The sequence below is a fragment of the Vicugna pacos genome, chromosome 17, assembly GCF_048564905.1.
Source record: "Vicugna pacos chromosome 17, VicPac4, whole genome shotgun sequence".
Taxonomy (NCBI): Eukaryota; Metazoa; Chordata; class Mammalia; order Artiodactyla; family Camelidae; genus Vicugna; species Vicugna pacos.
This window is the reverse complement of record NC_133003.1, coordinates 51,755,138-51,781,565: the sequence shown is the minus strand read 5'-3', so window position 1 is coordinate 51,781,565 and position 26,428 is coordinate 51,755,138. Positions and strand designations below refer to the sequence as shown.

The 26,428-nt window shown below is 60.6% G+C and overlaps 1 protein-coding gene across 1 annotated transcript in view; it reads left to right on the top strand.

Annotated features, from left to right (window-relative positions):
- The window catches only part of PLXND1 (plexin D1), a 49,017-nt gene extending 22,973 nt beyond the window's left edge, over nt 1-26,044 (top strand). The window contains exons 9-36 of the mRNA XM_072941899.1: nt 4,560-4,664; nt 7,184-7,273; nt 7,458-7,551; nt 8,496-8,650; nt 9,358-9,509; nt 10,344-10,443; nt 10,540-10,679; nt 11,402-11,569; nt 11,650-11,740; nt 11,924-12,187; nt 12,270-12,419; nt 13,279-13,393; nt 14,835-14,942; nt 15,032-15,144; nt 15,966-16,070; nt 16,591-16,721; nt 17,070-17,268; nt 19,219-19,365; nt 19,455-19,611; nt 19,995-20,098; nt 20,171-20,234; nt 20,852-20,886; nt 21,153-21,257; nt 21,806-21,969; nt 23,023-23,170; nt 24,259-24,399; nt 24,560-24,634; nt 24,860-26,044. Of these exons, the coding sequence (XP_072798000.1) occupies nt 4,560-4,664; nt 7,184-7,273; nt 7,458-7,551; nt 8,496-8,650; nt 9,358-9,509; nt 10,344-10,443; nt 10,540-10,679; nt 11,402-11,569; nt 11,650-11,740; nt 11,924-12,187; nt 12,270-12,419; nt 13,279-13,393; nt 14,835-14,942; nt 15,032-15,144; nt 15,966-16,070; nt 16,591-16,721; nt 17,070-17,268; nt 19,219-19,365; nt 19,455-19,611; nt 19,995-20,098; nt 20,171-20,234; nt 20,852-20,886; nt 21,153-21,257; nt 21,806-21,969; nt 23,023-23,170; nt 24,259-24,399; nt 24,560-24,634; nt 24,860-24,976 (3,537 nt within the window). The 3' untranslated portion in view covers nt 24,977-26,044. The remainder of the gene's footprint in view (nt 1-4,559; nt 4,665-7,183; nt 7,274-7,457; nt 7,552-8,495; nt 8,651-9,357; nt 9,510-10,343; nt 10,444-10,539; nt 10,680-11,401; nt 11,570-11,649; nt 11,741-11,923; nt 12,188-12,269; nt 12,420-13,278; nt 13,394-14,834; nt 14,943-15,031; nt 15,145-15,965; nt 16,071-16,590; nt 16,722-17,069; nt 17,269-19,218; nt 19,366-19,454; nt 19,612-19,994; nt 20,099-20,170; nt 20,235-20,851; nt 20,887-21,152; nt 21,258-21,805; nt 21,970-23,022; nt 23,171-24,258; nt 24,400-24,559; nt 24,635-24,859) is intronic.
- Nucleotides 26,045-26,428: the final 384 nt, after the last annotated feature.

The following is a 26,428-nucleotide window of genomic DNA, read 5'->3' as shown; positions in this document are numbered from 1 at the left end:
AGGGCAGCTGGATGTAATCAGTAGGTGGGGAACTGGAGGAAAGACACAGCCCGAGGCACCATGTGCCTCTCTGCTGGCTGGTTTCTGCACCCCCACAGTCCCCAGTTCCTCTCGCCTCTGCCCAAAGAGCCTCTAAGGCCACCCCAGCCTTGTGCTAGGGGTGACCAAGTGGGATTCCTGAGACTTTGGCTGGGGTGGTAGCACCTGGGGCAGGGGATGCAGGGGCCAGGGTCCCATCACAGCTCATCCCCTGTCTGACCTGCCCACTGGGCCCTCTGTCTCGGATCAGGGCTGTGAGAGGCTGGGGTGAAGTACCAAATTCCAGCCTGCAGCTCATCTCTCCAGAAAAGGGATGTCCCTGCCCATTTTTCAGATGATGGAGGCAGTCAGTATGACTCCCAGTTGAAGGATGTGACTGCGGCCCCACCCTGGGCCTGAATCCCAGGGAAGCATGCCCTGTCCCCAGAGTATCTGAAGCCCCAGCCTCTTGGCCCTGGGCTCAGGGAAGTTCGTCAGGTGTCCGTGAAGCCAGTCTTCCCCCCGCAGGTGCCAATGAGCGGCTCCGGCTCCATGGCCGCACCTGGAATCCTCTGGTCTCGGCCCCTCCTGCCGGAGCCTCAGAACGGCCTGGGGGAAGAGCTGTCCAGCAGGAGCGGTGCTTAACTGAAAGCAGGGATGCAGTAGCGTGGGGTTTCCAGGACTGGGAGGGGCCCAGTCGAGGCTGCGTGGCCAGATCGCAGGGGAGGCTCCGAGCCTCTGAGGGGACTTCCAGTCTGGGCCAGGCAGGACGCCTGCTCTCCTCTGGAGCCCCATCTCCTTCCAGCCCCAGCCCCGGGCTGTGTACACAGTAGGGACTTAATGAATGTCAATGGGAAGCATTCATGCCAGCAGCCTGCCTGCTGTGCTCTAACCTAGAGGAGTGTTGGGGCAAGGAGGACCCAGCCTCAACACTGTTCATCCAGCATTTATTGAGCACCTGTTGTGTGCCTGGTTGTGTGTGCTGTGCTGGTAAAGCACCTGGTTAGACATAGTTCTGCCCCGTCCCACCGCCTGTCATGAACCAAGAGCCTGAGGGATGGACTGTGGCTCTGATGCTGTTAACCCTGTCTGGAAAACGGGGCCTGTTCCACACGCTGTGCTGGAGGTCTGAAATTACACAGTAAGGCACCAGCTTCGTACTTGACACACAGTAGGTGCTCACCAAGACCGCTGTGCTCGTCAGGAGCTGGTGGCCATTCTGCTGGGTGGGACAGGGAAGACTGCTCCGGGAGGGGAACCCTGTGCCGGGCCCTGACAGATGCACAGGAGCTCACCAGCCTGGAGGGGTTTCCGTGGTGGCGCCTCCATAACCCCTCTCTCCCAGGTCTGAGGCTCTGTGGCTCATGAGTTGGGTTCAGGGCACAGGGAGGGCCTGTCTTGGAGGATTATGATAATCTGGCAGGAGAAGAGGCAGCCCCCTCCCTGGGCCTGCAGGACCCATGCTTAATTTGGCATTTAATTAAGTGCCAGTTAGCCGAGGAGGCGCCATGCCTCTGGGTGGGTGGCGGGCAGCGGGGTCCGCGCATCCTGCTGGACCCCTCGGGAGCCGGGGGAGGCGGTAGGGTTTGGGCCAGGCCAGGGAGCTGTCTCTGGTGGGGCAGGTGCTAGGGGCGGTGTCTTCTCTCACTTCCTGTCCCCTCGTGGGCCCCAGAGGAAGGAAGCAAGGGAGTGGAGGGTGCTGGGAGAAGCACTCGGGCTTTTCCCAGGAGGGGAGGAGAGTGAGGAAGGCGGCCACGTCCTCCACTTTGTTGTCAGAGGAGGGTGTGGCCTCCCCGAGGTGGCTCCCCCAAAGTGGTGTGACTTCAGGCCTTAGAGGCAAGAAGGGTTTGGGCCAATGGGAGGGCGGGCTCCCTGGGCACAGAGCCTGGGTGGACACCTCCATGGAGGTGGCTTCATTAGGAGCCAGTGGAAAGAGTGGTTTGGTGGGAAACAGGGGGCCGTTTCCGGGGACTGTGGGGGTGCAGAGAGAGAGGCAGAGAGAACAGATCAGGTGGGTTCAGTGCCCGGCTGGACTGGGACACCATCTCTTGACCGTTGAGCTTGGAAAGACCTTGGGAGAGTCTGTAAACTCCAGCAGGGAGACTGGTGAGGCCCCCTGTGACATGGCATACCCTGGGCTCACATCCAGGTTTACTGGGCTCCTGGCGTCGCTGCCCTGGCGCCTGTCCCCGCCACTCGTGGTCTCCTGCTTTCTTAGCTCTGCTCGGAGTTTGGTAAGTTGGCCGTGGTTTCCTGAGCCTGCAGGCTACGCTCTGTCTAGCAGAGGGAAGAAGCCACTTGGCCTCTGTGATGACTCAGCTTGGGATGGGACAGAGAGGCCTCTATCCTTTGGTTTTAAGCAGGGAAGCCCTGGTTCAAACTGGCCCCAGCGCCAACATGATCAGTTGGCTCACGTGAGTAGTCTGACGGGTGGCACCCATTTCAGGCACAGCTGAACCCAGGGGCTCCAACAACGTCATCAGGGTCTCCCCGCCCCTCTGAGTGGCCTCCGTGCTCAGGCAGGTCTCCCCTCGTGGCAGCAAGGTCAGCAGCCCCAGGCCGGCTGCTCCCGGCGCCCCGGCAGCCCCTGGAAACCGGTGGAGCTGCTCTGTCTCACGGGTTCTGCAGAAGTTCCAGGGGAACTGGGCCACATTCTCCCCCTGCACCGAGCGCTGCGGCCAGGGCGGGCTCGGGCACCCCCCCGTCCCGGGGGCTAGGGGGTAGGTCAGTCTTCACAAACCACAGGCCTCAGGGTAGGGGAGATTCCCCAGAAGCCAAAGCAGACTTGGAGGCAGATGGCCAGGGCTGGGGGCTGGCCGCAGATACACCAGCTCTCCCCATAAAGGATCGGCTGACCCCAGCAAGGCACCAAAGGGGGGCAGAGTCGGGCCAGCACTTAGGCTTGCTCCCACTCTGTAGAATGGGTACAAGCACCCAGGTGGCCGTGGGTTATAATGACCAAGGGGCGTAGGGCCCTCGAGGATGGTCCCGACTCCTGTGGAAGCTCGCCTTTCTCCGACCCTCACCCCTCTAGTCCCCCCTTTTGACCACCTACCCTTGGGAGGGGCGGAGCCGGGAGGACAAGAGCCGCAGGGCCCCCACCAGCTGTGAAGTGGACTGGCAGCAGCTGGGAAACCCAATTAGAAACATATGGGTTCCATTCCCTGAAATTCCGTGAGGTTTACGCATGAGATGGCGTAGGACAGCAGCTCAGAGAGGGACAGGCCTGCGTGTCACAGCGAGCTGGACACTAGCTGCTACCTCCCCACCCCGCAGTTGTGGTCAGTTCAGGGGGCCTCACCTGGGCCTCGCCGTGTTTCTCTGGCCAAGGCCCCTGTGGTCCGACTCCCAGGGAAACTCAGCAGTCTGGGCAAGGTCTCTGGCCAGGGGTCAGTGAACGGTCTGGACAGCCAGAGCCCGCTGTGTGCCCATTCTGTCTTGGGAAAGCCACTTTGTTTCTCTGTGCCTCAGTATCCTAGTCTGTGAAATGGGTGTAAGGAGGGGACCTACTCAGGGTTGCTGGGAGGAGGATTTGGCGGATTAATACAGTGCATGGTGCTCGGAACTGTCCAGGTGCCACCACTGTCACTGGCACGGCCATTATTTATTATTATTGGCATTGGCATCCCTCGAGCTCTGGTTTTATGTGAGGCCCCCCTCACAGAGCTCCCCGTCTGATTAACAGTAAGGAGAAAAGACCCTGATCCCTGGTGCCCACCCTGGCCCTTGGTTTCAGACCCCAGTCTCTGGCCTGAGAGTCAGACAGACGGGAGTTGAAAAGCCAGCTCAGCCTTTGACCTCAAGTTGCCCCCCACCTCTCTGAACCTTGGGGTCTTTCTCCCTCCCCGCTCCCCAGATTCTTTCCTTTGTTTGAAGCAGTCTCAGCGGCCCCACCTCCGCCGTGGGAATCCCGAGGCCCAGGCTGTCCCGGCTCCCCCGGAGCTGGCCCTCCGCCCCCCAGAGGCCGTGGCTGTCCTGGGCGGTGGGGAGCGGCCTGGAGCCTGGTGGCACCAGGACCCTCACAGCCTGTTTCCTGCAGGCTGGTTAGAAGTCTGGGGTTTCTTTTCTGAGTCATTTATCGTGTGTCAGTCTAGAAACAGGCGTTCTGGAGCTGGGTGGAATCTCAGAAAGTGGGTGCAGGCCTCATTGTACCGCCAGGAAGGGCGAGGCCCAGAGAGCGGGTCTGGCTCTCAGCCTCAGCCCCTGAGAGGCCCGCCGTGGGGCGGCCGCGGGGATCCGGCTCCTCCAGGCAGGTTACTGCGTCTCTGTGCCTCCGTTTCCTCGTCTGTAAAATGGGGCCAGTACCTCCTCGTGCGCGTGGGCTTGCTGTGAGGACCGAGTGAGACGGTGTGTGGGCGGCGCTGGGCACGGTGCCCTCGGTGGTTGTGGCTGTTCTGTTTTATTAGCAGAGTTTCCTCATGACACAGGCTGACTGGCGCCTCCCCGGGAGACAGGCCTGCGCAGGCTGGCTGGGGTGGTCGTGAGTCCTGTGTCTTCTGAGATGCCCCAGTGTCCCCCCACCTCCTTGTGTTTGACTGCAGAGCCCTCAGGACTGCCCGCAGATCGTGCCCTCAGCCCTGGCTCCCATGCCCACGGGCAGCTCCCAGAGCCTCCCAGTGCATCTGGCCAACGCCGCCTTCTTCCAGGTACCGGGGCTGGGCAGGGCGGGGGCGTGGCGGAGGGCTGGGAGGGCGCAGCCCCGGGCGGGGGCCCCTGCTCCAGGCCCACCACCTGTGCTCTGCTTCCCTCCTCTGAGTCTCCAGGCGCTGAGAAAGCTCCGCTGCACGAAGCTGCAGGAAGGGAAAGCGAGTGGTGAGGGCCGGGCCCTGGGGACAGCAGGCCTCCCCCAGCTGCTGCAGGACAGCCTGGCCAGGACCCCCAGAACCCCCTTCCCTCTAAAGTTCCCCCGACAGAGCCGGGCCCAGCCCCTGCCCAGTGCCACAGCCCATGGGTAACACTGCCTGCCATGTGCCTGGCCCACCCCGGGCTAAGCTGTGACCCTGGACGAACCTCCCCAGTTCGTGACTGACATGTCTTCTCTGGAGGATGTTCAGAGAGCCCACCCCTTTGCCGCCCTATTATTCATCGTCCAGATGGGGAAAGTGAGGACCAGAAAGCGGAAGCAGATGCTTCCAGGTCCCATGACGTAGGGCTGGCCCTGCTCCCCAGCCCTGGACTCCTTGTCCAGTGCTCTTCACTATGGCTGGCCTTCCCCTCCCCTGCTCCCGTCTGGCCTGGGGGAAGGGATGCAGCCCCTTTCTAGGTCCCTCCTGGAGGAGCGTCCTGGGTGGGAAGTGTTGATGCGTCCTGGAAGCGTGCCAGCCACCCCCTCCCCAGCTCCTGGGGACTCGCCATCTGTTGCTTCCACGGGGGAGCCTGTGAAGGCTGTCACACGTGGTGGCCACGTGCTGGGCATCTGGGATGTGTCAGGCAGCCTGGTGGCGGGACTGCAGATCGGTTATGGGCAGGGCCCTGCCCTCAGCCCTCAGCCCTCAGCCCTCAGCCCTCAGCCCTCAGTGCCTAGCCCCTCCCTGCAGCATTTGGGGCGGAGCCTCCAGGACGCTCAAGGAGCCTGGGCCCGGGTGGAGGTTCTGTGATGCTCCCCTGGGCTACCAGAGCCTGGCGAGGGGAGGCCCCCGTCCTGGATTTGGGTCCTCGCTGCTACTTTCCAGATGTGTCAGCGGGGATGCACGAGTCTGCCTTCACGGGGCCTCGATGATGCCGGCCCTCCTTCCCACAGGCCTGCTTCTAGAACACTGAGGGGCCCTGCAGCAGCCCTGTTGGCTGAGCCTATGCCCTGCAGGGCCACAGGACGGGCTGGACCTGCCGTCCTGAGCTCAGGGACTCAGAGGACAGACCCACCTCCCAGCCCACTGTGGCAGGGGACAAATCAGCTTTCAGCCCTATTAACAGCGGCTTTCCTGTGTTAGTTTCAGAGCGAAGGATGGGAGGGGGCAGGGCTGGGGGTCGCTGTCCGGCTTTCTCCTCAGGGTGGCACATCTGCCAATGACAGGGACATGAGCAGGAAGTCCTGTCATGCAGCAGGCCTAACACACTGAAAACCCAGATTTGTTCAATCAGCAAATAGTTATCAGTGCTGCTCGCAGAGGCCTGTGCTGGGCTGAGCAAGATGAGACTGAGGAATTGGCCCTGTTTCATTCACCAAACATTTATTGAGCACCTCCTGCATACTGGTAACAGTATATATTAGGCACCCACAGTGTGCCACCCAGTAAAGATGCACAATCTCATTTCCCCAGAACCCTGCAGAGTAAGGAAGCCTCTTCCCATTGGGGAGTTTAGAAACCCAAGGCTCAGAGAGGAGGAGCCACTTGCCCAGGGTCACACAGCTAAGAAGTAGCAGATGTGGGATTTGAACCTAGGCCTGTGTGAGGGGCAGCCTGAACTACTAGGAGGTGCCTGAGGCGCCAAGACCCAGCCCCAGCCATCCCCAGGAGATGGGATGATAGCTGTAAACAGAGCCCGGGCCTGGGGTGAGGGTGGTCCTTGGCATGCAGGGTCAGGGACAGGCTTTAGGCACTTAATAGAGCCCCCAGCACACACCTGAAAGTTCACAGCCGCTTGGATGCATGATCACTGAGAGGGCCCCCCTGGATTTGAGGGGCATCTGAGAAGGCTTTGAAACAGGGGACATTCGAGCTGGATTTTGAAGGCTGTGTTGAGTTTTGCTGGGCGATGAAAGACTGGCTCGGGCAGAGGCCTGAGGGCAGGACGGCCTGTGCTGTGTGGAAGGGTGTCCTGTGTGGCTGGGCCTGGGCCTGGTGGGGGCGGAGGTGGGGCTGTTGAGCTTAAGACCAGGTGGAGTCTCAACAAGATGAACCTTCAGTCATGCTGAAGCGTCAGAACATTCCGAGCTGAGTGAAGGGCCCAGGTTTAGACCGTTAGGGGATGTCAGCAAGGCTTCTGGTGGCATTGAGAGCACAGGCCGAGAGTCCAGGAGTTCACGTCCTCCCTGCCTCCCTGCCTCTTTCCAACATTGAACGTGGAGACGAGGAAGGATGTCGTGGAGGAGGTGCCGCCCAGGCGAAGGCCTGACAGTAGGACCCGGCCCTCTCCTCAGGACAGCAGCCCAGGGTGCCCTGATGGAGTCGGGGCCAGTGAGCACTGACCTGACTCTCCCGCACTGACCCACGGTCTCCCGCAGGGTGCAGCCCTTGAATGCAGCTTCGGGCACGAGGAGCTCTTCGAGGCTGTGTGGGTGAATGAGTCGGCCGTACGCTGCAACCAAGTGGTGGTGAGTGATGTGGCTCTGACGGGGGGCAGCGCAGGAGAGGCCCACCCCAGTCCGGATACTGCGCTCCTTCCTTTTGATCCCCTTGTCCCCACCAGCCTTGTCCTCATCTCTCTCCCTGACATCCCCTCCCCTCAGCAGAGACCCAGACACGGTTCACACCCCTCATGCTTTTTCCCTTTTGTAGCTACACACGACCCAGAAGAGCCAGATGTTTCCACTCAGCCTCCAACTAAAGGGGCAGCCAGCCCGATTCCTGGACAGCCCTGACCCCATGAAAGGTGGGAGCCCCCACTCACCCCAGTGGCTGCAGGTGACCCAGCCACCGTGGGTGGGACCCATTCCAGTGCTTACCGCAGTCACAGGTGTCCCAGCCTCCCGTTCCCTAACACACACACCCTGTCAGGTCCCAGCACCGCCCTTCTATCCCTGGTCACTTTCTCAGCACTTATTGACTAAGCAGCGACTCTGGGCCAGGCACCATACCCTTGGGGCATCCCCACGCCAGTGGCTGGGCAACCCTGGGCACGCACTGACCTTTCCCTTCCTGAGCCTCATTGTCGTCATGTGAAGCGAGGGCACAGGCCCCTGTGCAGAGGGTGTGGTGAGGATTTGCTGAGATGGTGCCCGCAAGGCCTGGTGGGGTGTCTGGGGCCCAGTCAGCGCCCCCGAATGGTGGGTGCTGTCCTTGCTCTTATGTGTATTGAATCAACCCTCGAAGGGCCTGTCTGTTCGTGGGGAGTCCCAGACATCCCTAGTGAACATGGGGTCCCCCACAACTGCACCACAAATGTCCCAGACACAGGCCCCAGAACCAACCTGCGCACACCCAGTGGGACCCTGGAGAGCCTGCTTGTCACTCCTCCTTGACTGCTCCGAGGGGCTGGGTCTGCAGAGCCTCAGTGGTTCCCCAGCATCCTGGAGCTCCGCTGGAGGCTCAGGAGACCTGCTCAGGCCTGGGTATGAACCCACTCTGCTGTTCACAGGCTGTGTGACCCTGAGCAAGTCACTCTACCTCTCTGAGCCTTATCACTTATCTGTGAAATGGAGCTTAATCAGCTCCCACCTGATGGGATCACAGTGAGGATGAATGTTAATGGGGCTGCCGCTGCACTGTGCTCACACAGCCCCCCGGGAGTTTGGGGAAGGTACTTAGAGCTTCGTGGAGTCCTGACCCTAAGCACCAGGACCCGGCTAACCCAGGCTGCCTGCGTGTCTCCCGCAGTGGAGGTCTACAACTGTGCCATGGGCAGCCCCGACTGTTCCCAGTGCCTGGGCCGGGAGGACCTGGGCCACCTGTGTGTGTGGAGTGACGGCTGCCGCCTGCGGGGGGCCCTGCCGCCCCTGCCTGGCACCTGCCCTGCCCCCGAGATCCGAGCGGTAAGCACCCTCCAGGCCCACTGCACCCACACGCCTGAACATGCACACGCACACGGGCTGGTGGACCCGCTGCACACGCAGTTGCACACACCTACGTCACACGAACCAAGTACCTGCCCGCACGAGGCTAATGTTTAGTTGGGGGTGGGGGACAGACAGTAATGAGAAAGGGAATAATTTATGTGGAGAAGGTGGTGAGAGCTATGGAGAAGAGCAGCGGGGAGCCCTGGGGGTCTGGGATGGAAGAGATGCCGGGTAAGTGGCTCTGATTGTCACAGTGAGCTCAGGGGACCCTGGTAAGGTGATAAGGTGAAAATTGGGGCTACCAGTAACTCCCAAGCCTCAGTTTTAACTTTAAAAAAAAAAATCTTCGGGAAGGATTTGGGTTGGCTTAGCCTGGGTCAGGTGCCCATCCCAGGCCCGGTCAGCTCTGGCTGGGATGAAGGTTGATGTGGTCAGACGTGGCCACTGGGCCCCCTTTAAACAGCACTGACTGTCAAACGCACTGGTGTCCCCAGTGGGCTCAGTGACACACACGCACATCCTCACTGGCAGCCCCAGTGACCTGCCGGCCGGCACTGTCAGAGCCCTCTCAGTGGCGGGCGTGCAGGGCCCTGCCTCCCTGGGTGCCTGTGGCAGTGGCAGGGAAGCCTGCCCGGGTCCCAGCCTCAGAGCCCGGTTCGCCCCGCTCTCTGGTTTTCTGGCAGATCGAGCCCCTGAGTGGCCCCCTGGACGGCGGGACCCTGCTGACCATCCGCGGCAGGAACCTGGGCCGGCGGCTTAGCGACGTGGCTCACGGCGTGTGGATTGGCAGCGTGGCCTGTGAGCCACTGGCCGACAGATACACGGTGTCAGAGGAGTGAGTAGAGGGCAGTCCCTGCGGCCATTCTGGGTGACCTTAGGCCTCACCCCACCCAGAAGTGCCAGCAGCCTCTCTGCCCTCCCCTCCCTACTCCCCTCTGCCGTCCCACCCTCCTCGGCACCCTTCTGATGCCCAGAAGTCCCTTGCTCCCAGGGCTCCCGGACTTTCCTCAAGCCATTCCCACCACACACGATGCCCTTTCCTGCTCGGGACACCACTCTTACACCTCAGGTTCCCACTCTGGGGCCTGTTCCTCCAGGAAGCCCTCCTGGGTTCCCCTAGACCAGCCCTCCTTCCACAGAAGCCTCGCTCTGATGTTAAGAAAGTGTAGGGGCTGCTGCGGTGGGGCGGAGATCTGGGCCTGCGGCTGTGGGGATGGGCCTGGAGAGGCTCTAGGAAGCATTTGTGAGCAGGAAACGAGCTGGATTTCCTGTCCGGAGGCCGTCCATCTACCAGCCCCACAAACGTTCTTGTTGTTGGAGGACTCTCAAGTGTCCCAAAGACCATCATGTCCACTCCCCTAGTCTTACAGTTGCAGAGTGGAGGGGGAGTCAGGGTGGGGGTCGTCCCGGGGAAGAGCTTGCCCGCAAGGTGACACCTGGGGACTCAGGGCTGTTCTCCAGCTGACAGGGAATTGTCTTGGCGTTTTGGTGTGGGTGATGCCGCTGGGTGTCCTGGCCAAATGCCAGCCCTGCTGTGGGTGGGAGGGCGGGTGGCTGAGTGCAAGGTAGGGTGCTCACACTCACTCCCTGGGGGTATAGCTGGGGGCGTTGTTCAAGGGAGAAGCCAGTTGGTGCCTGGCTGCTCCTTGACCAGAGTTGCCTCCCCCAGGATCGTGTGTGCAACAGGGCCAGCCCCAGGCGCGTTCTCGGACGTGGTGACAGTGAACGCCTCCAAGGAGGGCAGGTCGCGGGAGCGATTCTCCTATGTGGTAAGGAAGGCTACAGCCTGCCCCCTGCCCACCGCCCACCCGCCACGCTCGCCCCAGGCTGGCCTGAGGCCTGACCACCTGCCTTCTGCCCCACAGCTCCCCCTTGTCCACTCCCTGGAGCCTGCTGTGGGCCCCAAGGCCGGCGGCACCAGGGTCACCATCCATGGGAACGACCTCCACGTGGGCTCCGAGCTGCAGGTCCTGGTGAATGATACGGAGCCCTGCACGGAGCTGGTGTAAGCCCCTGGGTGGAGGGCCTGGGGACCGGGGGTGAGGTGCTTGTACCAGCATCACCTGGGTCTTCACTGGCTGTGTCCCCTTGGCCAAGCCCCTTCCCCTCTCTGAGCCTCAGTTTACTCATCTGGGAGCAGTATCAGTGAGAGGTGGGGAGCATTGTGCCCAGCTTACAGCTGGTGCTCTGTCAGTGGCCTTAAGCTGCACTAATGATGATGGTCGTACACACTCTGAGCCCTCTGCTGGCCCAGGGGTGTGGTCCAGAACCTCCTGGTGAAATCCTTGTCTTTATTATGCACTTATGGACAGGCCTTGCTGTGGACACCAAGATAAGCCCACCAGTCTCAGCCCGCAGGGGACTGCACACACTCCCACAGGAACTAGGAATGCCCCGTGGGGTCGGGACTGGGAGAAGTCAGTGATTTCAGGGCTGTTGAGGGCAGAGCTCTCACCCAGGGTGGGAGTCGTGAGAGCACCTCTGGGAAGGCTTCTTGGAGGAGGAGGGCTGGGCCAGAGTCAGAGAAGGGAAAGTGTTCAATGTAGGGTGGACAGCTGGAGCAAAGATGAGGCCACGAGGATGTGGGAACAAGATTTTTGTATGAGGTGGGGGCCGGATGAGCAGGCCCAGAACCCCGGCCCAGTGCCCCGGGGCAGTGGAACGTTGGGCAGGGGGGAGCAGTGGGAGGCAGGGGCCATGCTGATGACACCTGCTGTCCCCCCACAGGCGCACGGACACCAGCATCACCTGCACAGTGCCTGGGGGCACCCTGCCGGCCCCCGTGCCCGTGTGTGTGCGCTTTGAGCGCCGGGGTTGCGTGCGTGGCAACCTCACCTTCTGGTACATGCGGAACCCGGTCATCACGGCCATCAGTCCCCGCCGCAGCCCCGTCAGGTGAGACCCAGACCCAACCCCCAGGCCAGGGCCCTCTCTGGGCCGCAGGTGGGCTGACAGGGCTTGCTGTCCCCCCACAGCGGTGGCAGGACCATCACAGTGGCTGGCGAGCGTTTCCACATGGTGCAGAACGTGTCCATGGCCGTGCACCACATCGGCCGGGAGCCCACGGTGAGGGCGGGGCCCAGGTGGGCAGGGTGGCCGGCGCCCCGACGGACCAGCCTCACCCCGCTGCCTCTCTTATCTCTCTCTCCCTCTTTGCCTCTCTCTCCATCTCATTAAACTCAATCTCTCATTTTTCCACGTCTGGCTGTCCTTCCCCGTCCCCCACCTTGGCCCGGGCCCGCCCACCAGCTCTGCAAGGTCCTCAACTCCACCCTCATCACCTGCCCATCACCTGGGGCCATGAACAACGCGTCAGCCCCCGTGATCTTCTTCATCAATGGGCGGGCCTATGCAGACGAGGTGGCGGTGGCTGAGGAGCTGCTGGACCCCGAGGAGGCCCAGCGGGGCAGCCGGTTCCGCCTGGACTACCTCCCAGACCCACAGTTCTCCACGGCCAAGAGGGAGAAGTGGATCAAGCACCATCCCGGGGAGCCCCTCACCCTGGTCATCCACGTGAGTGCCCTTGAGGGGCTGGGCTGGCGGAGCGGGCCAGGCTCAGCCACCAGCCTCACGAGCACCCCCTCTGCTCCCACAGAAGGAGCAGGACAGCCTGGGCCTCGAGAGCCACGAGTACCGGGTCAGGATAGGCCAGGTGGCCTGTGACATCCAGATCGTCTCCGAGAGAGTCATCCACTGCTCGGTCAATGAGTCCCTGGGCACAGCTGAGGGCCAGCTGCCCATCACAGTGAGTGAACGGGGCACTGGAGGCAGAGGCAGGCCTGGCCCCCAGCCCTGCCCCCGGGCCCGAGTGCCTGCCCCCTACCTGGCACGTCTCAGCTGAGCATTTTCCTGCTCAGAAGCTTAGACTCGGGGAACAAAGCAGAGCCTGACCTCCCCCCTTGGTAGATGAGGAAACTGAGGCCCAAGGACTTAGTGACCTGTTCAGGGTCAGTGATTGGCCCCAGCTAGGCCTGACGGAGCTGGACTCTCAGAGGCCGTAAGACGTTGCCCTGTTCCATTTGCTCTACCCAGAGTCTGGGCTGCCGGTCCCCATGCAGAGTCACGGAGGGAGGGAGGGAGGCAGGAGGAGTGGAGAGCGAGCCCAGAAAGTGGGATCTCTTCTGCACCGTACCTGCCTGCATGCCTCCTGGGATGGGGAGCTCACTTCCTCCCAGGCAGCACATGCCACCCCAAGATGGCTCTGACTGGGCGAGCTCCCTTCCACCTGCACCCTTGTCTGCCCTTTGAGTCCTCAGAACTGAGCTACACTCTTGGTCCTCGGGCAGCCCTCCAGATTCTTGAGGACAGCGGCCAGGGCCTGTGAACTATTCGGCCTCGGGCTCCTCTCAGGCTGTACTAATGATGACAGTCACCTATATCTGTTGAGTCTCCCTTCTGTGCCAGGCCCAGGACAAAGGGCTTAACAAGCATCTCATTTAGCCCTCGCAGCATCCCCAAGAGATGGGTGGGTTTATCTGTCTTATAGTTGTGGCATCTGAGGCTCAGAGAGGTTAGGGGACTTGCTCAAGACTACACAGCGAGGGAGGAGAAGAGGCAAGGGAAGTCCAGGGGACCTACAACCCCCTCCCCGCACCTCTGTGCAGATCCAGGTGGGGAACTTCAACCAGACCATTGCCACGCTGCAGCTGGGGGGCAGCGAGACCGCCATCATTGTGTCCATCGTCATCTGCAGTGTCCTACTGCTGCTGTCTGTGGTTGGTAAGGAGTGCCACCCCCCTGACATCTTGCAAGGCAGACCTACCCGCCCTTGCCCCGGGCCCTCTGAAGATCTGTAGACAGAAGGCAGAATGGGCCAGGGCACATTGAACACGGGCGTGGAGGTAGGAGCGGGAGTGGGGTGAGGCGTACGCCCAGGGACGAGTTCCAGGCAGAGGGATTTGGGACCTTGTTCTCCAGTCCATAGGGAGCTACTGAAGGTACTTAGGAGAGGATTGTTCAGGGAAGATTAACTTACACATGGGGTAGGCTATCCCACTATTAAAATAATGGTCATAGAAGTAATATATTCAATGTAGCAGAGAAATTAGAGCCCACGTATACTGCTGGTGGGAATTAGAGCAACTGCTGTGGAAAACTCTGGCAGTTCCTCAAAATGTTAAACGGAGTTACCATGTGACCCAGCAGCCCCCTTCCTGGGTATCTGTCCAAGAGAAATGAAAACATAAGCCCACACAAAAATTTGTGCATGAAGGTTCAAAGCAGCATTATTCATAATAGCCCAAAAGGGGCAACAGCCCCAATATCCATCAGCTGATAAATGGTTTATCCACACAACGGTATATTATTCAGCCATGAAAAAGAATGAAGTTCTGACACCTGCTATAGCATGGATGAACCTTGAGAATGTCATCTGAAATGAAGGATGCCAGACATAAGAGACCACATACCGTAGGGTTCCATTTCTGTGAAATGTCCAGATGGGTAAATCGATAAAGACAAAGCAAATTAGTGGTGGCCCGGGGCTGGAGGAGGGGGATGGGTACTGACTACTTGTGGTTATGAGTCTTCTTGGGGCAGTAAAGATGTTCTAAAATTAGACAGTGGTGACAATTACACAATCCTATAAATGTACTAAAAGCCATTGAATTGTAAGCTCTGCATGGATGGAGTACACGGCTCGTGCATTATATCCCAATAAGGCTGCTTTTTAGAAAGTAACACATTCAGTGTAGACACTTGTGGGGCAAACTGGGGTAAAATACATATTAATTATATATATATATTTTTATATATATCATATGTATGAGATTACGTCCCAGAAAGGAATTAGAATACAATACTGCTTTGTAATCTTTTAAATTCGTAATCTTTCTTAAGTCACAAGTAATACCCGGTCATTGTAGAAAGAACTGAAAATACTAAAAAGAAAGAAAACAGAAATCACTCACAATTTTCTCATCTAGGGAAATCGTCTGTTTACTATGATTTTAAATACACAGAAACACTTCTTATAAGAATGAGACAGGGAGCCTTGATTTCCTGGGCGTTTCCCAAGCCTTGGGCCCTGTAGTTTTCAGCCCCGCAAGCAGGGGAGGAAGTGGGGCTGAGGGCAGCGGCAGGACCCCTCCCTTCAGGCCCAGGCCCTCCCCACGGCAGGTGCCAACAAACGCCTGATCCGCTGCCTCTCCGCTGCCCACAGCCCTGTTTGTCTTCTGCACCAAGAGTCGCCGTGCCGAGCGCTACTGGCAGAAGACGCTGCTGCAGATGGAGGAGATGGAGTCTCAGATCCGAGAGGAAATCCGTAAAGGTAGCGGTTGGGGACCACGTGGGGCCTGGGCCTCAGCTTTCCCCCCCAGGAAATGGGTTTGAGGGCCACTCACGGTTGCCATCCACCAGGCTTCGCGGAGCTGCAGACGGACATGACGGACCTGACGAAGGAGCTGAACCGCAGCCAGGGCATCCCCTTCCTGGAGTACAAGCACTTTGTGACCCGCACCTTCTTCCCCAAGGTCAGCTTGACTTCTCTTCTCTGGGCTCTGATGACCTAGGGGGCACTCTCATGTCGGTGGGGACAGTTGGCATGTGCAGCGTGGCCCCTGGAGCAGAGCGAAACCTGCGCACCTGCCTGTGGCAGCCTGGCCCTACCCCACACCCCGTCCAGGTTCTCCCTGCTTTCCTCCTCTACTCCTTTGATGTTTAACGGTCCGTGCAGAAGCCGGCTGCCAGCCCCACCTTCCTCCTGGGGCGCCGGGCCTGCCTCTCCTCTCACTGAGGGGTGAGCAGAGGCCCCAGCTCACAGCCATCCTCTCTCTTCTCTGGGTCCCTTCCCAGCCAGGCCTCTGTGGGCCCCCACATCTCCGACTCTTGTCCACTGCCCTCTACTCCATCCCTCCCTTCCACACCGCCCCTTGCTGTTCCAGGGGCCGCTGCCCTGTCCTCACCCTCCCAGGCCTGTTGGGAGTATGTGCAGTTGGCCAGCACCCTCCTCTTGCCCTGTCCACACCGTTCTCCACACAGCAGTCACAGCGAGCCCATGGAGTGGTCCCTGCAGGCTTTTCTGCCTCCGTTTCCCCACTCCACACTGAGCTGCTTTTGCTTCCCCTGAAGCCCCATGCGTTCCGGCTTTGCCACATTGTGCTCAGGCTGGTTCTGCTCCTTTTCCTCCAGGAAGCCCCCTGGGACTCCCCTCCTCGCCTCAGAGTCCTGTGGCCCTGGGGGCGCCCTCTGCCTCTCTTTCCTTTAAAGTGGGCTTTTCCATTTGTCGAGCGGCCCTGGCAGGAGTCAGGGGAGCCTGCAGCCCTGCTGAGACGCTCGGGGTCTACCTCCACAGTGCTCCTCCCTCTATGAAGAGCGCTACGTGCTGCCCTCCCAGACCCTCAACTCCCAGGGCAGCTCCCCGGTGCAGGAGACCCACCCACTGCTGGGAGAGTGGAAGGTGAGTATCCTCCCACCCCCTGCACACACACATCCTGGACTGCCTCAGGACAGCCCTGCCTGCCTCTGGGCCCCACTGTCCAGCTCATCTGATCCACTGATTCTAATCATGGGGAGTTGGGAGGAACCTGCCATTGAAAGGTAGTGAGCCTTCGGTCCCAGGAAGTATTCAAGTGTCATTCAGGGTGTGCTAAGTGCCAGGCCAGGTAGAGAGGGGAGAGGATTGGGTCACCCTGGACATTTCCACTCCACCTGCTGCTTAGAGAATGGAAGGTGAGAGGGTCCCCCACTCAAGGATTCTGGGTTACTTTCAGGCACTTTTGCCCAAGCCCCACTTTTCACGTCAACTAAGCCACTGTTCCCAGTCACAGGAAGTTAGGAGGCATCTACCACTAAGAGGTAATGAACTCCCCATCCCAGAAAGCATTCAAGGAGCCATTCAGGACATCGTAAGTGCTGGCTCCAAGGCCAGGCAGAGACCCTGGACCTCTGTGGACACCCGCCTCTGACTGCTTCTGCAGATCCCTGAGAGCTGCCGGCCCAACATGGAAGAGGGCATCAGCCTGTTCTCCTCCCTGCTCAACAACAAGCACTTCCTCATCGTCTTCGTCCACGCGCTGGAGCAACAGAAGGACTTCGCAGTGCGAGACAGGTCAGGTGGTGGGGCCTGTCAGGGGCCATACAGCCAGTCCTGGGTCTGCCTGGCCACTTCCAAGGCTGGGCAGTTTGCAAATCACTGTGTCCTCTGGGCAGCTGGCATCTCCCCAGCATCTGGCCCTGGAGGTCCTGAGACCCACCCCCACTCTTCCCCTTCCTGGTCCTGGGTGCCCAGGACATGGCTCGGGGGCCTTGTGGTTGCCATGCCTGTTAGAGAAGGTAGCCCTTTCTCCAGGGAGGTTTCAGCCACACTCACCCATCCGCGTCCAGCGACGAGGTGGCACCTGAGCCCCTGCTGCATGGTCCTCAGATCCCAGGGCCTCATGGTATGGCCGGTCCACAGGTGCAACCTGGCTTCCCTGCTGACCATCGCGCTCCACAGCAAGCTTGAGTACTACACAGGCATAATGAAGGAGCTGCTGGTGGACCTCATTGACGCCTCGGCCGCCAAGAACCCCAAGCTCATGCTGCGGCGCACGGAGTCCGTGGTCGAGAAGATGCTCACCAACTGGATGTCCATCTGCATGTACAGCTGCCTGCGGGTGAGGCCGCTGGGGGACGGGCACCTGAGCGCGGGGCAGCTGTGTCACCGCCAGAGGGACCACCACCTCCCCAGCCTTTCCCCCAAATCTGACTTCACTTTATCCTCCTGCTGACTTCCAGGAGGGATTATGTTCTTAGTGCAGATGTGGAAAGAGTGGCTCAGAGCGGGCAGGGGCAGGCCCATAGGATCCCTTATACGGATGGGGGAACTGCAGCTCAGAGGAAGACTGGCTTCCTGCAGGGGCTCAGAGCAAGCCCAGGACAGAACAGAGGACGTGTCAGGGCCTTTGTTTCAGAAGAGCGTTTTCTCAGCCCTCAGCCTCCCTGGTGTGCCTTTGGGCCGCTGCTCTGGGATCAGGAGCTAATTCAGACCCAGTTCTGGTCCTAGAGGCTCTCCCAGGCTTAGTGGAGACAGGTGCGGAAACAAATTAAAAATACAAGTGATGAATGCCTCACAGCAGAGCTCTGCTACTGACTGAGGCCTCTGACCTGGCTGGAGGGCTCAAAGGGGCTTCCAGAGCAGGGGACCCTAAGTGAGACCTGAGGGTTCAGTAGGAACAAGGCAGGTAAAGAGTTGGGTGGGGAGGGTGTTCCAGGCTTTGGTGACAGCATGGGAAAGGCAGAGAGGAGGGAATGTTCATGAAAGAAACAGAAGGAATCCAGCAAGTCTTTCTGAGGAGAGAGAAGGCCAGTGGGGCCAGGGCCTTACACATTCTGCCAGAAGCACCCCCATTAGGGCTTTCCTGCAGGACAGGAGTTGCTCAGCCCCTGGTCTTGTCCCACTGTCCAGCTGCCCTGTGTGGTAGGGACCAGGGAGTTGTCTGGACATTGTGGGGAAAAGGCACAGGCCTGGCTAGAACCAGGGCCTCAGATGTCCTGGGTTTTAGTTCCACCTTTACCACCCTGCACATGGCATTGCCCTCTCTGGGTCTTGGTTTTCTTCTGTCAAATGGGACCTCTGCGCCTGGAGCTCGTGAGGGCCAGGTAGCCTGGAAGAGCCCCGTTAGACTGGGCCTGGGGAGGGGCATGGGGGTGCTCCAGTCTCTGCCGGCTGCCTCGTGTGGACCGCCGCGGGGAACCAGGCTGCCGCAGGGACCACACGAGCTGCGGTGGACTCGGGACCCGGCTCCCTTGGCCCTTACATGGCTTCAGTAAGCCTCCCCTCTGAGTCTCTGTTTCCTGGAACTCCACAAAGTAGGGCATCAGGGACTCCCACGCCCAGACCTGGAGAACTGCTGCCTTCACAGTCTTTGCTAAATTTGCCTAATACTATTATGTAATTGATTTAAAGAAGACAATCAGCTCACCGTTTTTACCTAATATCCTCCATAAATGGAACACATGGGTCACTTGCTGTAAAAAAAAGCCGTGAAAATTACCTCACGGCTGTGACTGGCAGCCCGGGCCCTTTCTGACTGTGTGCACTTCATGAAAGGAAGCCTGGTGGGGGCAGGGATGTTCGAGGCTCTCCACACTCACCAGGCTGTGATTTGGGTTCTCTAAGGCCACGTCTGTGTTCCAGTTCCATCTAAGCTCATTCTGGGGTCTTAGCAGAGTCACAGGCTTGGGAGGCAGCTGATTTGGGGTTCGAGTCCAGCTCTGCCACTTCCCTGCTGGGTGACCCTGAGCAAGTTGCTTGCCCTCTCTGAGCCTTAGCAATGAGGATGACACCCTGTACCTGGAAGGGTGGTTGGGATGATGAAAGGAATGAGGCCGCCCACAGCTGGCGGTGTTCAACCTTATAGTGTGTGGAGACCCCTGGGGTCGAGGGTGGGAGTGAGGGGGCGGCACAAGGATCCCACAGGGAGGATGTTAGACAGGCAGCCACGGTAGAGGAGGGTGGTGAGGGCGTTCTGGGTGGGGGCCAAAGGCTTGGGGACTGGAATCTGGAGGGTGGGCGGGCTGGAGGCAGCGGGGCTCGGCCTCTGACAGCCCCTCGCCCTTCCTAGGAGACGGTCGGGGAGCCGTTCTTCCTGCTGCTGTGCGCCATCAAGCAGCAGGTCAACAAGGGCTCCATTGACGCCATCACCGGCAAGGCCCGCTACACGCTCAGCGAGGAGTGGCTGCTGCGCGAGAACATCGAGGCCAAGCCCCGCGTGAGCGCCCCCCGCCCCCGGCCCCGCCCCCGGACCGGCCCGGGGCAGGGCGAGGGGCGCCCCCTGACCCTCCCCTCTCTCTCGTGCAGAACCTCAACGTGTCCTTCCAGGGCTGCGGCATGGACTCGCTGAGTGTGCGGGCCATGGACACGGACACGCTGACGCAGGTGAAGGAGAAGATTCTGGAAGCCTTCTGCAAGAACGTGCCCTACTCCCAGTGGCCGCGCGCCGAGGACGTCGACCTGGGTGGGCCGGGGCTGCGCGCTGCTGCGGTGGGCCGGGGCTGCTGCCACTCGCCACTTGTGCCCTCACTGTGGCGCTGGGGACACGGGGGCGATCAGCCCAGGTGCCCGTCAGCCAGGAGCTCCCGTTCTGGGGGGAAGCGGGGCCTGTGGTGTGAGGACATGGCAGGTGACGCCAGGCGGTGGGGAGTGGCTGCCCCAGCAGCTCTGATGTCCCCACGACAGCCCTGAGGGTGAGAACTTTCCAGAGCTCCTGCTCTGCGCCCACCGCCCGGCCACCCTCTGCCACCCCCATCTTGCAGCTGGGGGAGGAGAGGCTCAGAGAGAGGCGCGGGTGCCCCGGTTCTCTCCCTGGGAGGCCCCCCCTGATGCCCTGCTCCCCCCCAGAGTGGTTCGCCTCCAGCACGCAGAGCTACATCCTGCGGGACCTGGACGACACTTCGGTGGTGGAGGATGGCCGTAAGAAGCTCAACACGCTGGCCCACTACAAGGTGGGCCCAGCCCTGCCGCCCCCACCCCCCACCCCGACCTCCGACCCCTGACCTCCGCCTCTCCCCCCTCAGATCCCTGAAGGTGCCTCCCTGGCCATGAGCCTCACAGACAAGAAGGACAACACGCTGGGCCGAGGTAGCGCTGGTGGACGTGGGGAGGGTGTCTAGGCTGGGCCGGGCTGTGGCCTCCGTGGTGGGGGCAGGGGCCGAGCCAGTCCTCCTCGCCGCAGAGCTGCTTGGGCAGGGCCTGTGGCCAGGCCTCCTCAGGGCTGCTTTCTGCGGGCAGTGGAGAGAGGCCCCGGGAGGGTGGGGTGTGGCTCCCAGAGCTCTGGGCGGCTGCCAGGCCATCTGGGCTTTGGGCCGTGTCCCTGCCTCACATCCCCCATCCACACCCTCGGATGCCCCGGGCCTGGGTTCCTGGGGTCCCCTCCTGAGGTCAGGATCAGGGTCTCGGTCTCTCCCAGCAGTTTGGGAGGTCTGGGCTGGGGGTGCATGGGCGAGGGGCCCCTGCCCACTCTGAGGGCCTCACCCGTGTCCCTCTGTGACTGCCTCTCCCTCCTGGCACCATAGGTTTGTCTGTCAGTCTGTCCCAGTGCCTCTCGCGTTCTCTCTGCCTCGTCCTCTGGGTCTCTTTCTGCCTTCTCTCCGCATGTCTCTTTGGCGCTTTGCATTTTGCTCAGTTCCTTTCTTCATCTTTTCATCTCCATTTGTGTTTTTCTTGTTTATTTATTGTGTGTCTTTTTCCTCCCGCAGTGAAAGACTTGGACACAGAGAAGTATTTCCATTTGGTGAGTGCTCTGCCTCCCTCCGGCCCTGGGGATGTCCGCCCCACACTGGTGTGGGCTTGGCTTCCTGCCACCCTGGGCCTCTGGGGGCCGTGCTCCCCAATGCTGGGAAAGGCTGGGGTGGGGGGTGGGAAGGGGTCCGAGGGAAGCAGGGAGCCTCTTGTGCACACACAGCACACCTAGAGCCAGGTGCCCATGGGTGCAGGACAGGACCTCCCACGGGGCGGCTGTGGGTGGTGCCAGCACTGCCCCCTGCCCCGGCTTCCCAGGTGCTGCCCACGGATGAGCTGGCAGAGCCCAAGAAGTCCCACCGGCAGAGCCACCGCAAGAAGGTGCTCCCGGAGATCTACCTGACCCGCCTGCTGTCCACCAAGGTGGGTCCCACCTCATCTCTGCGTCTTAAGGAGGCTGCCATTCACTCCAGGGGGTCATCTGTGAGCTCATACCTTAGGGGCCTTGGGGTGAGGGGAGTTCTTCCCCTGTGGGGCCCGATGAGCTCTGGGATTAGAGGCTGAGGGCCCTGGGTCTCACCTGAGGAGGGGTTTGCTCCCAACATGAAGGGTGCCTACTGATGACATCACTTAGCCGGTGTGACAGAGAGGGCAGCAGAGGGCCAGTAATGCCCCAAGGCCACACAGCTCAGACAGCAGAGTCACACCAGACACCCACACCCTGGCCCACCAATTCCCTACTCTCTGTCCCAGTCCTTAACACCCCTGTGGGGTAGGTTTCACTGGCCCATTTCACAGACAAGAAAACTGAAGTCCAGAGAGGCTACATGACCAGCCTGATGCCACACAGCATCCCCATTTACCCAGCACTCCTCAGTCCCAGCACCTGGGCTCCCCACAGCTGCCAGGGGTACCTGCTTACCTCCTACACATGGTCCTGAGCGGATGGTGGCCATCTGGTTCCTGTGCAGGGCACGCTGCAGAAGTTTCTAGATGACTTGTTCAAGGCCATTCTGAGCATCCGTGAAGACAAACCTCCACTGGCCGTCAAGTATTTCTTTGACTTTCTGGAGGAGCAAGCCGAGAAGAGGGGGATCTCAGACCCCGACACCCTACACATCTGGAAGACCAACAGGTGGGGGCCATTGTGGGGGGCTGTGCTGCTTCACTGTATCATTGGGGGCAGCAGTGGTGCAGGGGCTCAGAGCCTGATCTCAGCCCACCTGCCTGGGTTCAATCCCTCTATGCCATTCTAAGCTGTGTGGTCTTGGGTAAGTGACTTAAAACCTCTCTGTGCTTTCGTTTCCCCCAGCTGTAAAACTAGGGCAATAAATGTAACCCACATGAAGTCTAAGAATTAACTAGAAGTGAGCATTATGTAAGTTTTGCCCTTATCACTACTCTCCCGTCACCCGTCTTGGGTGGGCACCGTCAGCTCCATTTTACAGATGAACATACTGAGGTTTGTGGAGATATGCCTGCCCCCAATCGCATCCCTCCTTTGAGGCACATCTTAGCTTTTGGGGGGATCACAAACCCCAACCAGAAGTTGTTGAAAACCTCAGCCTGACCCTCAGGGGAAAAAATGCCATAGACCCAGAAGTTTCTGTGGAGCTCCAGAGGCTTCTCAGAGCCCTTGCGGGGTGGGGTCCTTAAGTCCCAGGCCACCTAGTAACTGGGGTGGGGGTTACTAAGGCTTTGGCCTCCTGAGGCCGAGGATCCAGGCCGTGCCTTCCCTCAGCCCTTCCTGGTGACCCGGCTGGTGGTGGACTTCCTGCAGCTGAGCGAGGGCTGGAGGAGGAGCCGTGGGCTGCCGGGCAGGGCAGGGGGAGGCGGGGGGCTCCTAATGAGAACCAGGACCTAGCTTGGGGCTCTTGCGTGAGAGTGGGTGGCTCTGCAGGGGGTGGGGGCAGGCAGTGAGGGTGAACTCGGGCTCCCACGCCCCAGCCCAGCCCTGCTCCATGCAGGAACCTGGCACCCAGCCCTTCTGCCGCCCCAGTGGCCAGGGATGGTCACCAACCCATTTGTGGAGGAGCAAACTGACTCATCTACACTGGCTTGAGGGGCGAAGCCAGCCTGTCCTCTGAGCCTGCCCGCCTCCCTGTCGCGAGCCTCCTCCGTGGCCCTTTCTCTGCTGCCGCCCTTGGCATGGACTCACGCTGCCTCTGTTCCCCCCACCCGGCTACAGCCTTCCTCTCCGTTTCTGGGTGAACATCCTGAAGAACCCGCAGTTCGTCTTCGACATCGACAAGACAGACCATATTGACGCCTGCCTCTCGGTCATCGCGCAGGCCTTCATTGACGCCTGCTCCATCTCCGACCTGCAGCTGGGCAAGGTGGGCGGCACTGGGCGGGTCACCCTCCGCCACGGGGGAGGACGGAGATCTTTACGGGAGGGGAGCCAAAGGAGCTCAGGTCTGGGGGATGCGGGACAAATGGGGTCATCAGGTGGGGGGAAGACTCCCAGAAACTGGCACCTACAGTCTGAAACTACATGGCTGCAGGCCAGCCGCACCTGCCTCAGGTGTGCCCAGCACCACCAGCTCCCAACACTGAGGCCACAGAGCCAGGCTGGGAGAAGCCAGCGTGAACATGGAAAGCCTGCTTGGTCCGGCACAGCATCAGAGAACCAGCTGGGCTCCAGGCAGCGGCCCTGATGGTCAAGAGACATCCAGTGGGCACTGAGTGGAGGGGTGGGCAGAGGGGGAACAGGTGACCAAGACCTCTGAGTACACGCAGGAGGGAGATCTGAGGCATCTGTCTGCAGGGAGAGGAGCCAGCTGGCTTTAGAGGGCGGGGAGGACAGAGCAGCGTTCCAGGCAGAGGGAAGGGCTGGGGTGGGGCACGGAGGCACGAAAGGGCGCCGGATGCTGGGAGCATCGATGATGGTAGAGTTAGACCTGGCCTGGCGTTTACCCCTGACTTTCAGGGACAGGCCGTGAGAGACAGAAAATGCCATTACCTCTCACATACTATCTCAGAAGGCAGGAAGCCCGTGGCAGACAAAGAACTGGGAGCATACTTGGCACGTTGCACTTTCAGGCGTAGGAAACATGTGGTGGGAAATATTCCACTGAGACAGCAATCAGGCTTCCAGAAATCTTAGCCACCAAGACCCATAACCCTAAGCAAAGATGCAAACAAAATAGCCTGCGTGTCTAAGAGCTGGCATGAGCCCAGGCACTTTGCCCCTAAAAGTAGATCCCCCTCAAGTTCCACCCTGACGGCCGCATAGAAAATAGGGCAGGGGTTCCATGTACAAGGGCAGAGAAGAGGGGGTGGGGAGCTCCTGGTCCCAAGCCCGCAGGGCAGGGCCGTGCAGTGAAGGGGCCGTTTGTGTGGCGGTAGAGATGAGGTTGCATCCAGGAAAAGACCGATCTGTTGGCTCCACCCAGTTCTTATTGCCTCTCTCCTCTCTGCCCAGGATTCGCCAACCAACAAGCTCCTCTACGCCAAGGAGATTCCCGAGTACCGGAAAATCGTGCAGCGCTACTACAAACAGATCCACGACATGACCCCGCTCAGCGAGCAGGAGATGAACGCGCACCTGGCGGAGGAGTCGCGGGTGCGGCCGGCTCCGTGGGGGCCTTGCTGGGCACTGGGTGGGGGTGGTGGTCCCAGGACTTGGCCATCCATGAGCGGATGTACATAAGCAGCAGGTCATGGCCTGGTTTTGACCGTGGGGTTAACCACCCTCCCAACTCTTGCCTCGTCTTTCCTCATAGAAATACCAGAATGAGTTCAACACCAACGTGGCCATGGCAGAGATTTATAAATATGCCAAGAGGTATCGCCCACAGGTGAGTAACCCCCAGGGTGAGGCCCCCACCGTCGGGGCCACGACACCCCCATTTCAGCCCTGCCCACCTCCACCTGCTCAGGCACTCACATCCCCAGGACGTTTGTGCTTTAGGGGTGTCACCAGCAGTAGAAATGCAGGCTGTGTGTTCCCCCATGATCTGCAGTGGGACCCGTGGGGCCCAGGACCTGGGCTGTGGCCCAGCTGCCCCTCGCTTCCCCCTCAGATCATGACCGCCCTGGAGGCGAACCCCACGGCCCGGAGGACGCAACTGCAGCACAAGTTCGAGCAGGTGGTGGCCCTGATGGAGGACAACATCTACGAGTGCTGCAGCGAGGCCTGAGCCCGCAGCAGTGGGGCGGGGGCTGAGGAGCGCCACCCGCTGCTTCTCTCTGCTCCCAGTGCCTCTGACTCCGGCTGGGGAATGACTGAGCAGAGGCAGCTAGGGTGGGGGACGAGGGGCCTCTCTGAGCCAGGCGGAGGAGCCCCGGGCCCTGGCCCCTCAGGCACCGTCCCCTCCCACCTGTCCCCAGACCCGGCCTCTGGGACGAGAACGCGAACGCCGCAGCCCATCCCGGGTGAGGCTCCTGCCGGCCACGCAGCACAGCCTGGACGGCGCCCCCACTCCCCCCGCCACGGCCGAGGGCCCTGCCCCACGCGGTCCAGCGCCGGTGAACCAACCCGCGGGCCACGGGGCCACCTGGCCCAGAGGCCGCAGCCGGAACCACTACCTCATCCAACCTGGCGGAGGGGAGGCCCCCTGAACCAGCCCTCGGTTGGTTTCTGCTTCAGCCACCGAAACATTGTTCCCATCTCCCCTCACCCGGAGAGGACCTGCGACGGACGGGTTCAAGCAGTGTCATATTTTGGTTGCTAGAGCTGCCGCTGGTGGCAGGGCCGCGCCCATTGCCCGCGGGGAGGCTCCAAGGCCGCCCCACGAGCCTGGCAGGCGGAGGACGAGGGGACAGGCGCTGGGCGATCCTAGCCTCGAGGGGGGAGGCTGTGCAGCACCAAGGCTGTAGCTGGGCTACTTGATCTTGCTGGAAGTGTTTCTAAAGATAGCACCAGTTTTTTGTTTTTTGTTTTTTTTTTTTAAAAAAAGCTTTTATATTAAAAAACTTACCACGCGCCAACTGTGAATAGCTGCCGCTCGTGCGGAGGACCCGGGGAGGGGTCCCCAGGGGCTCCCAGCGCAACACTGGAAACGACTGCTCCAGGGACGGGCAGACCTGGCAGAGACCCCCCGCGGCGCTCGGAGGAAAGTGGCCCTTTCTGAGCTGTCAGAAGCGCCGTCTGTGCTGACCCGGCCACCAGCGCAGACCCACCTGGCACTGGACAGGCTCGGGGCTGCGCGGGAGTGGGAGGCTGGGATGCTCTGGAACCTTCTTTGTAATAAAAGCCTGATGGGAAATCCTGCCGTGGGCTCCATGCCTTTGTCCTGTGGTGGCCAAGGCAAGAGATGGCCACGCGCACAGCAAGAGGGAGGGAGGGGAGCTGGCCGAGATCCCTGCCCAGCCCGCCCTGTGAGGTGGGCAGATGCTGACTCCACTTCTGAGAAGGTTCGGGGGCAACGCGGGCTGCCTGCTTGCCTCGGGCCTGGCCCTGCCCGCCGTTCCCGGGGCTGTGGGCACGCACAGGGCCTCCCGGAAGGTGTCACAGTTGCTGGGTGCCACCCTCCCCTGGGTGGGCCCTGCTGCTCACTTACCTTGGTAACAAGCCCGTGAGGAACACAACAGTGTCCCCATTTCACAGCTGCAGAAACTGACTCTAGCACAGTCGAGGAGTCCCCCAGGTC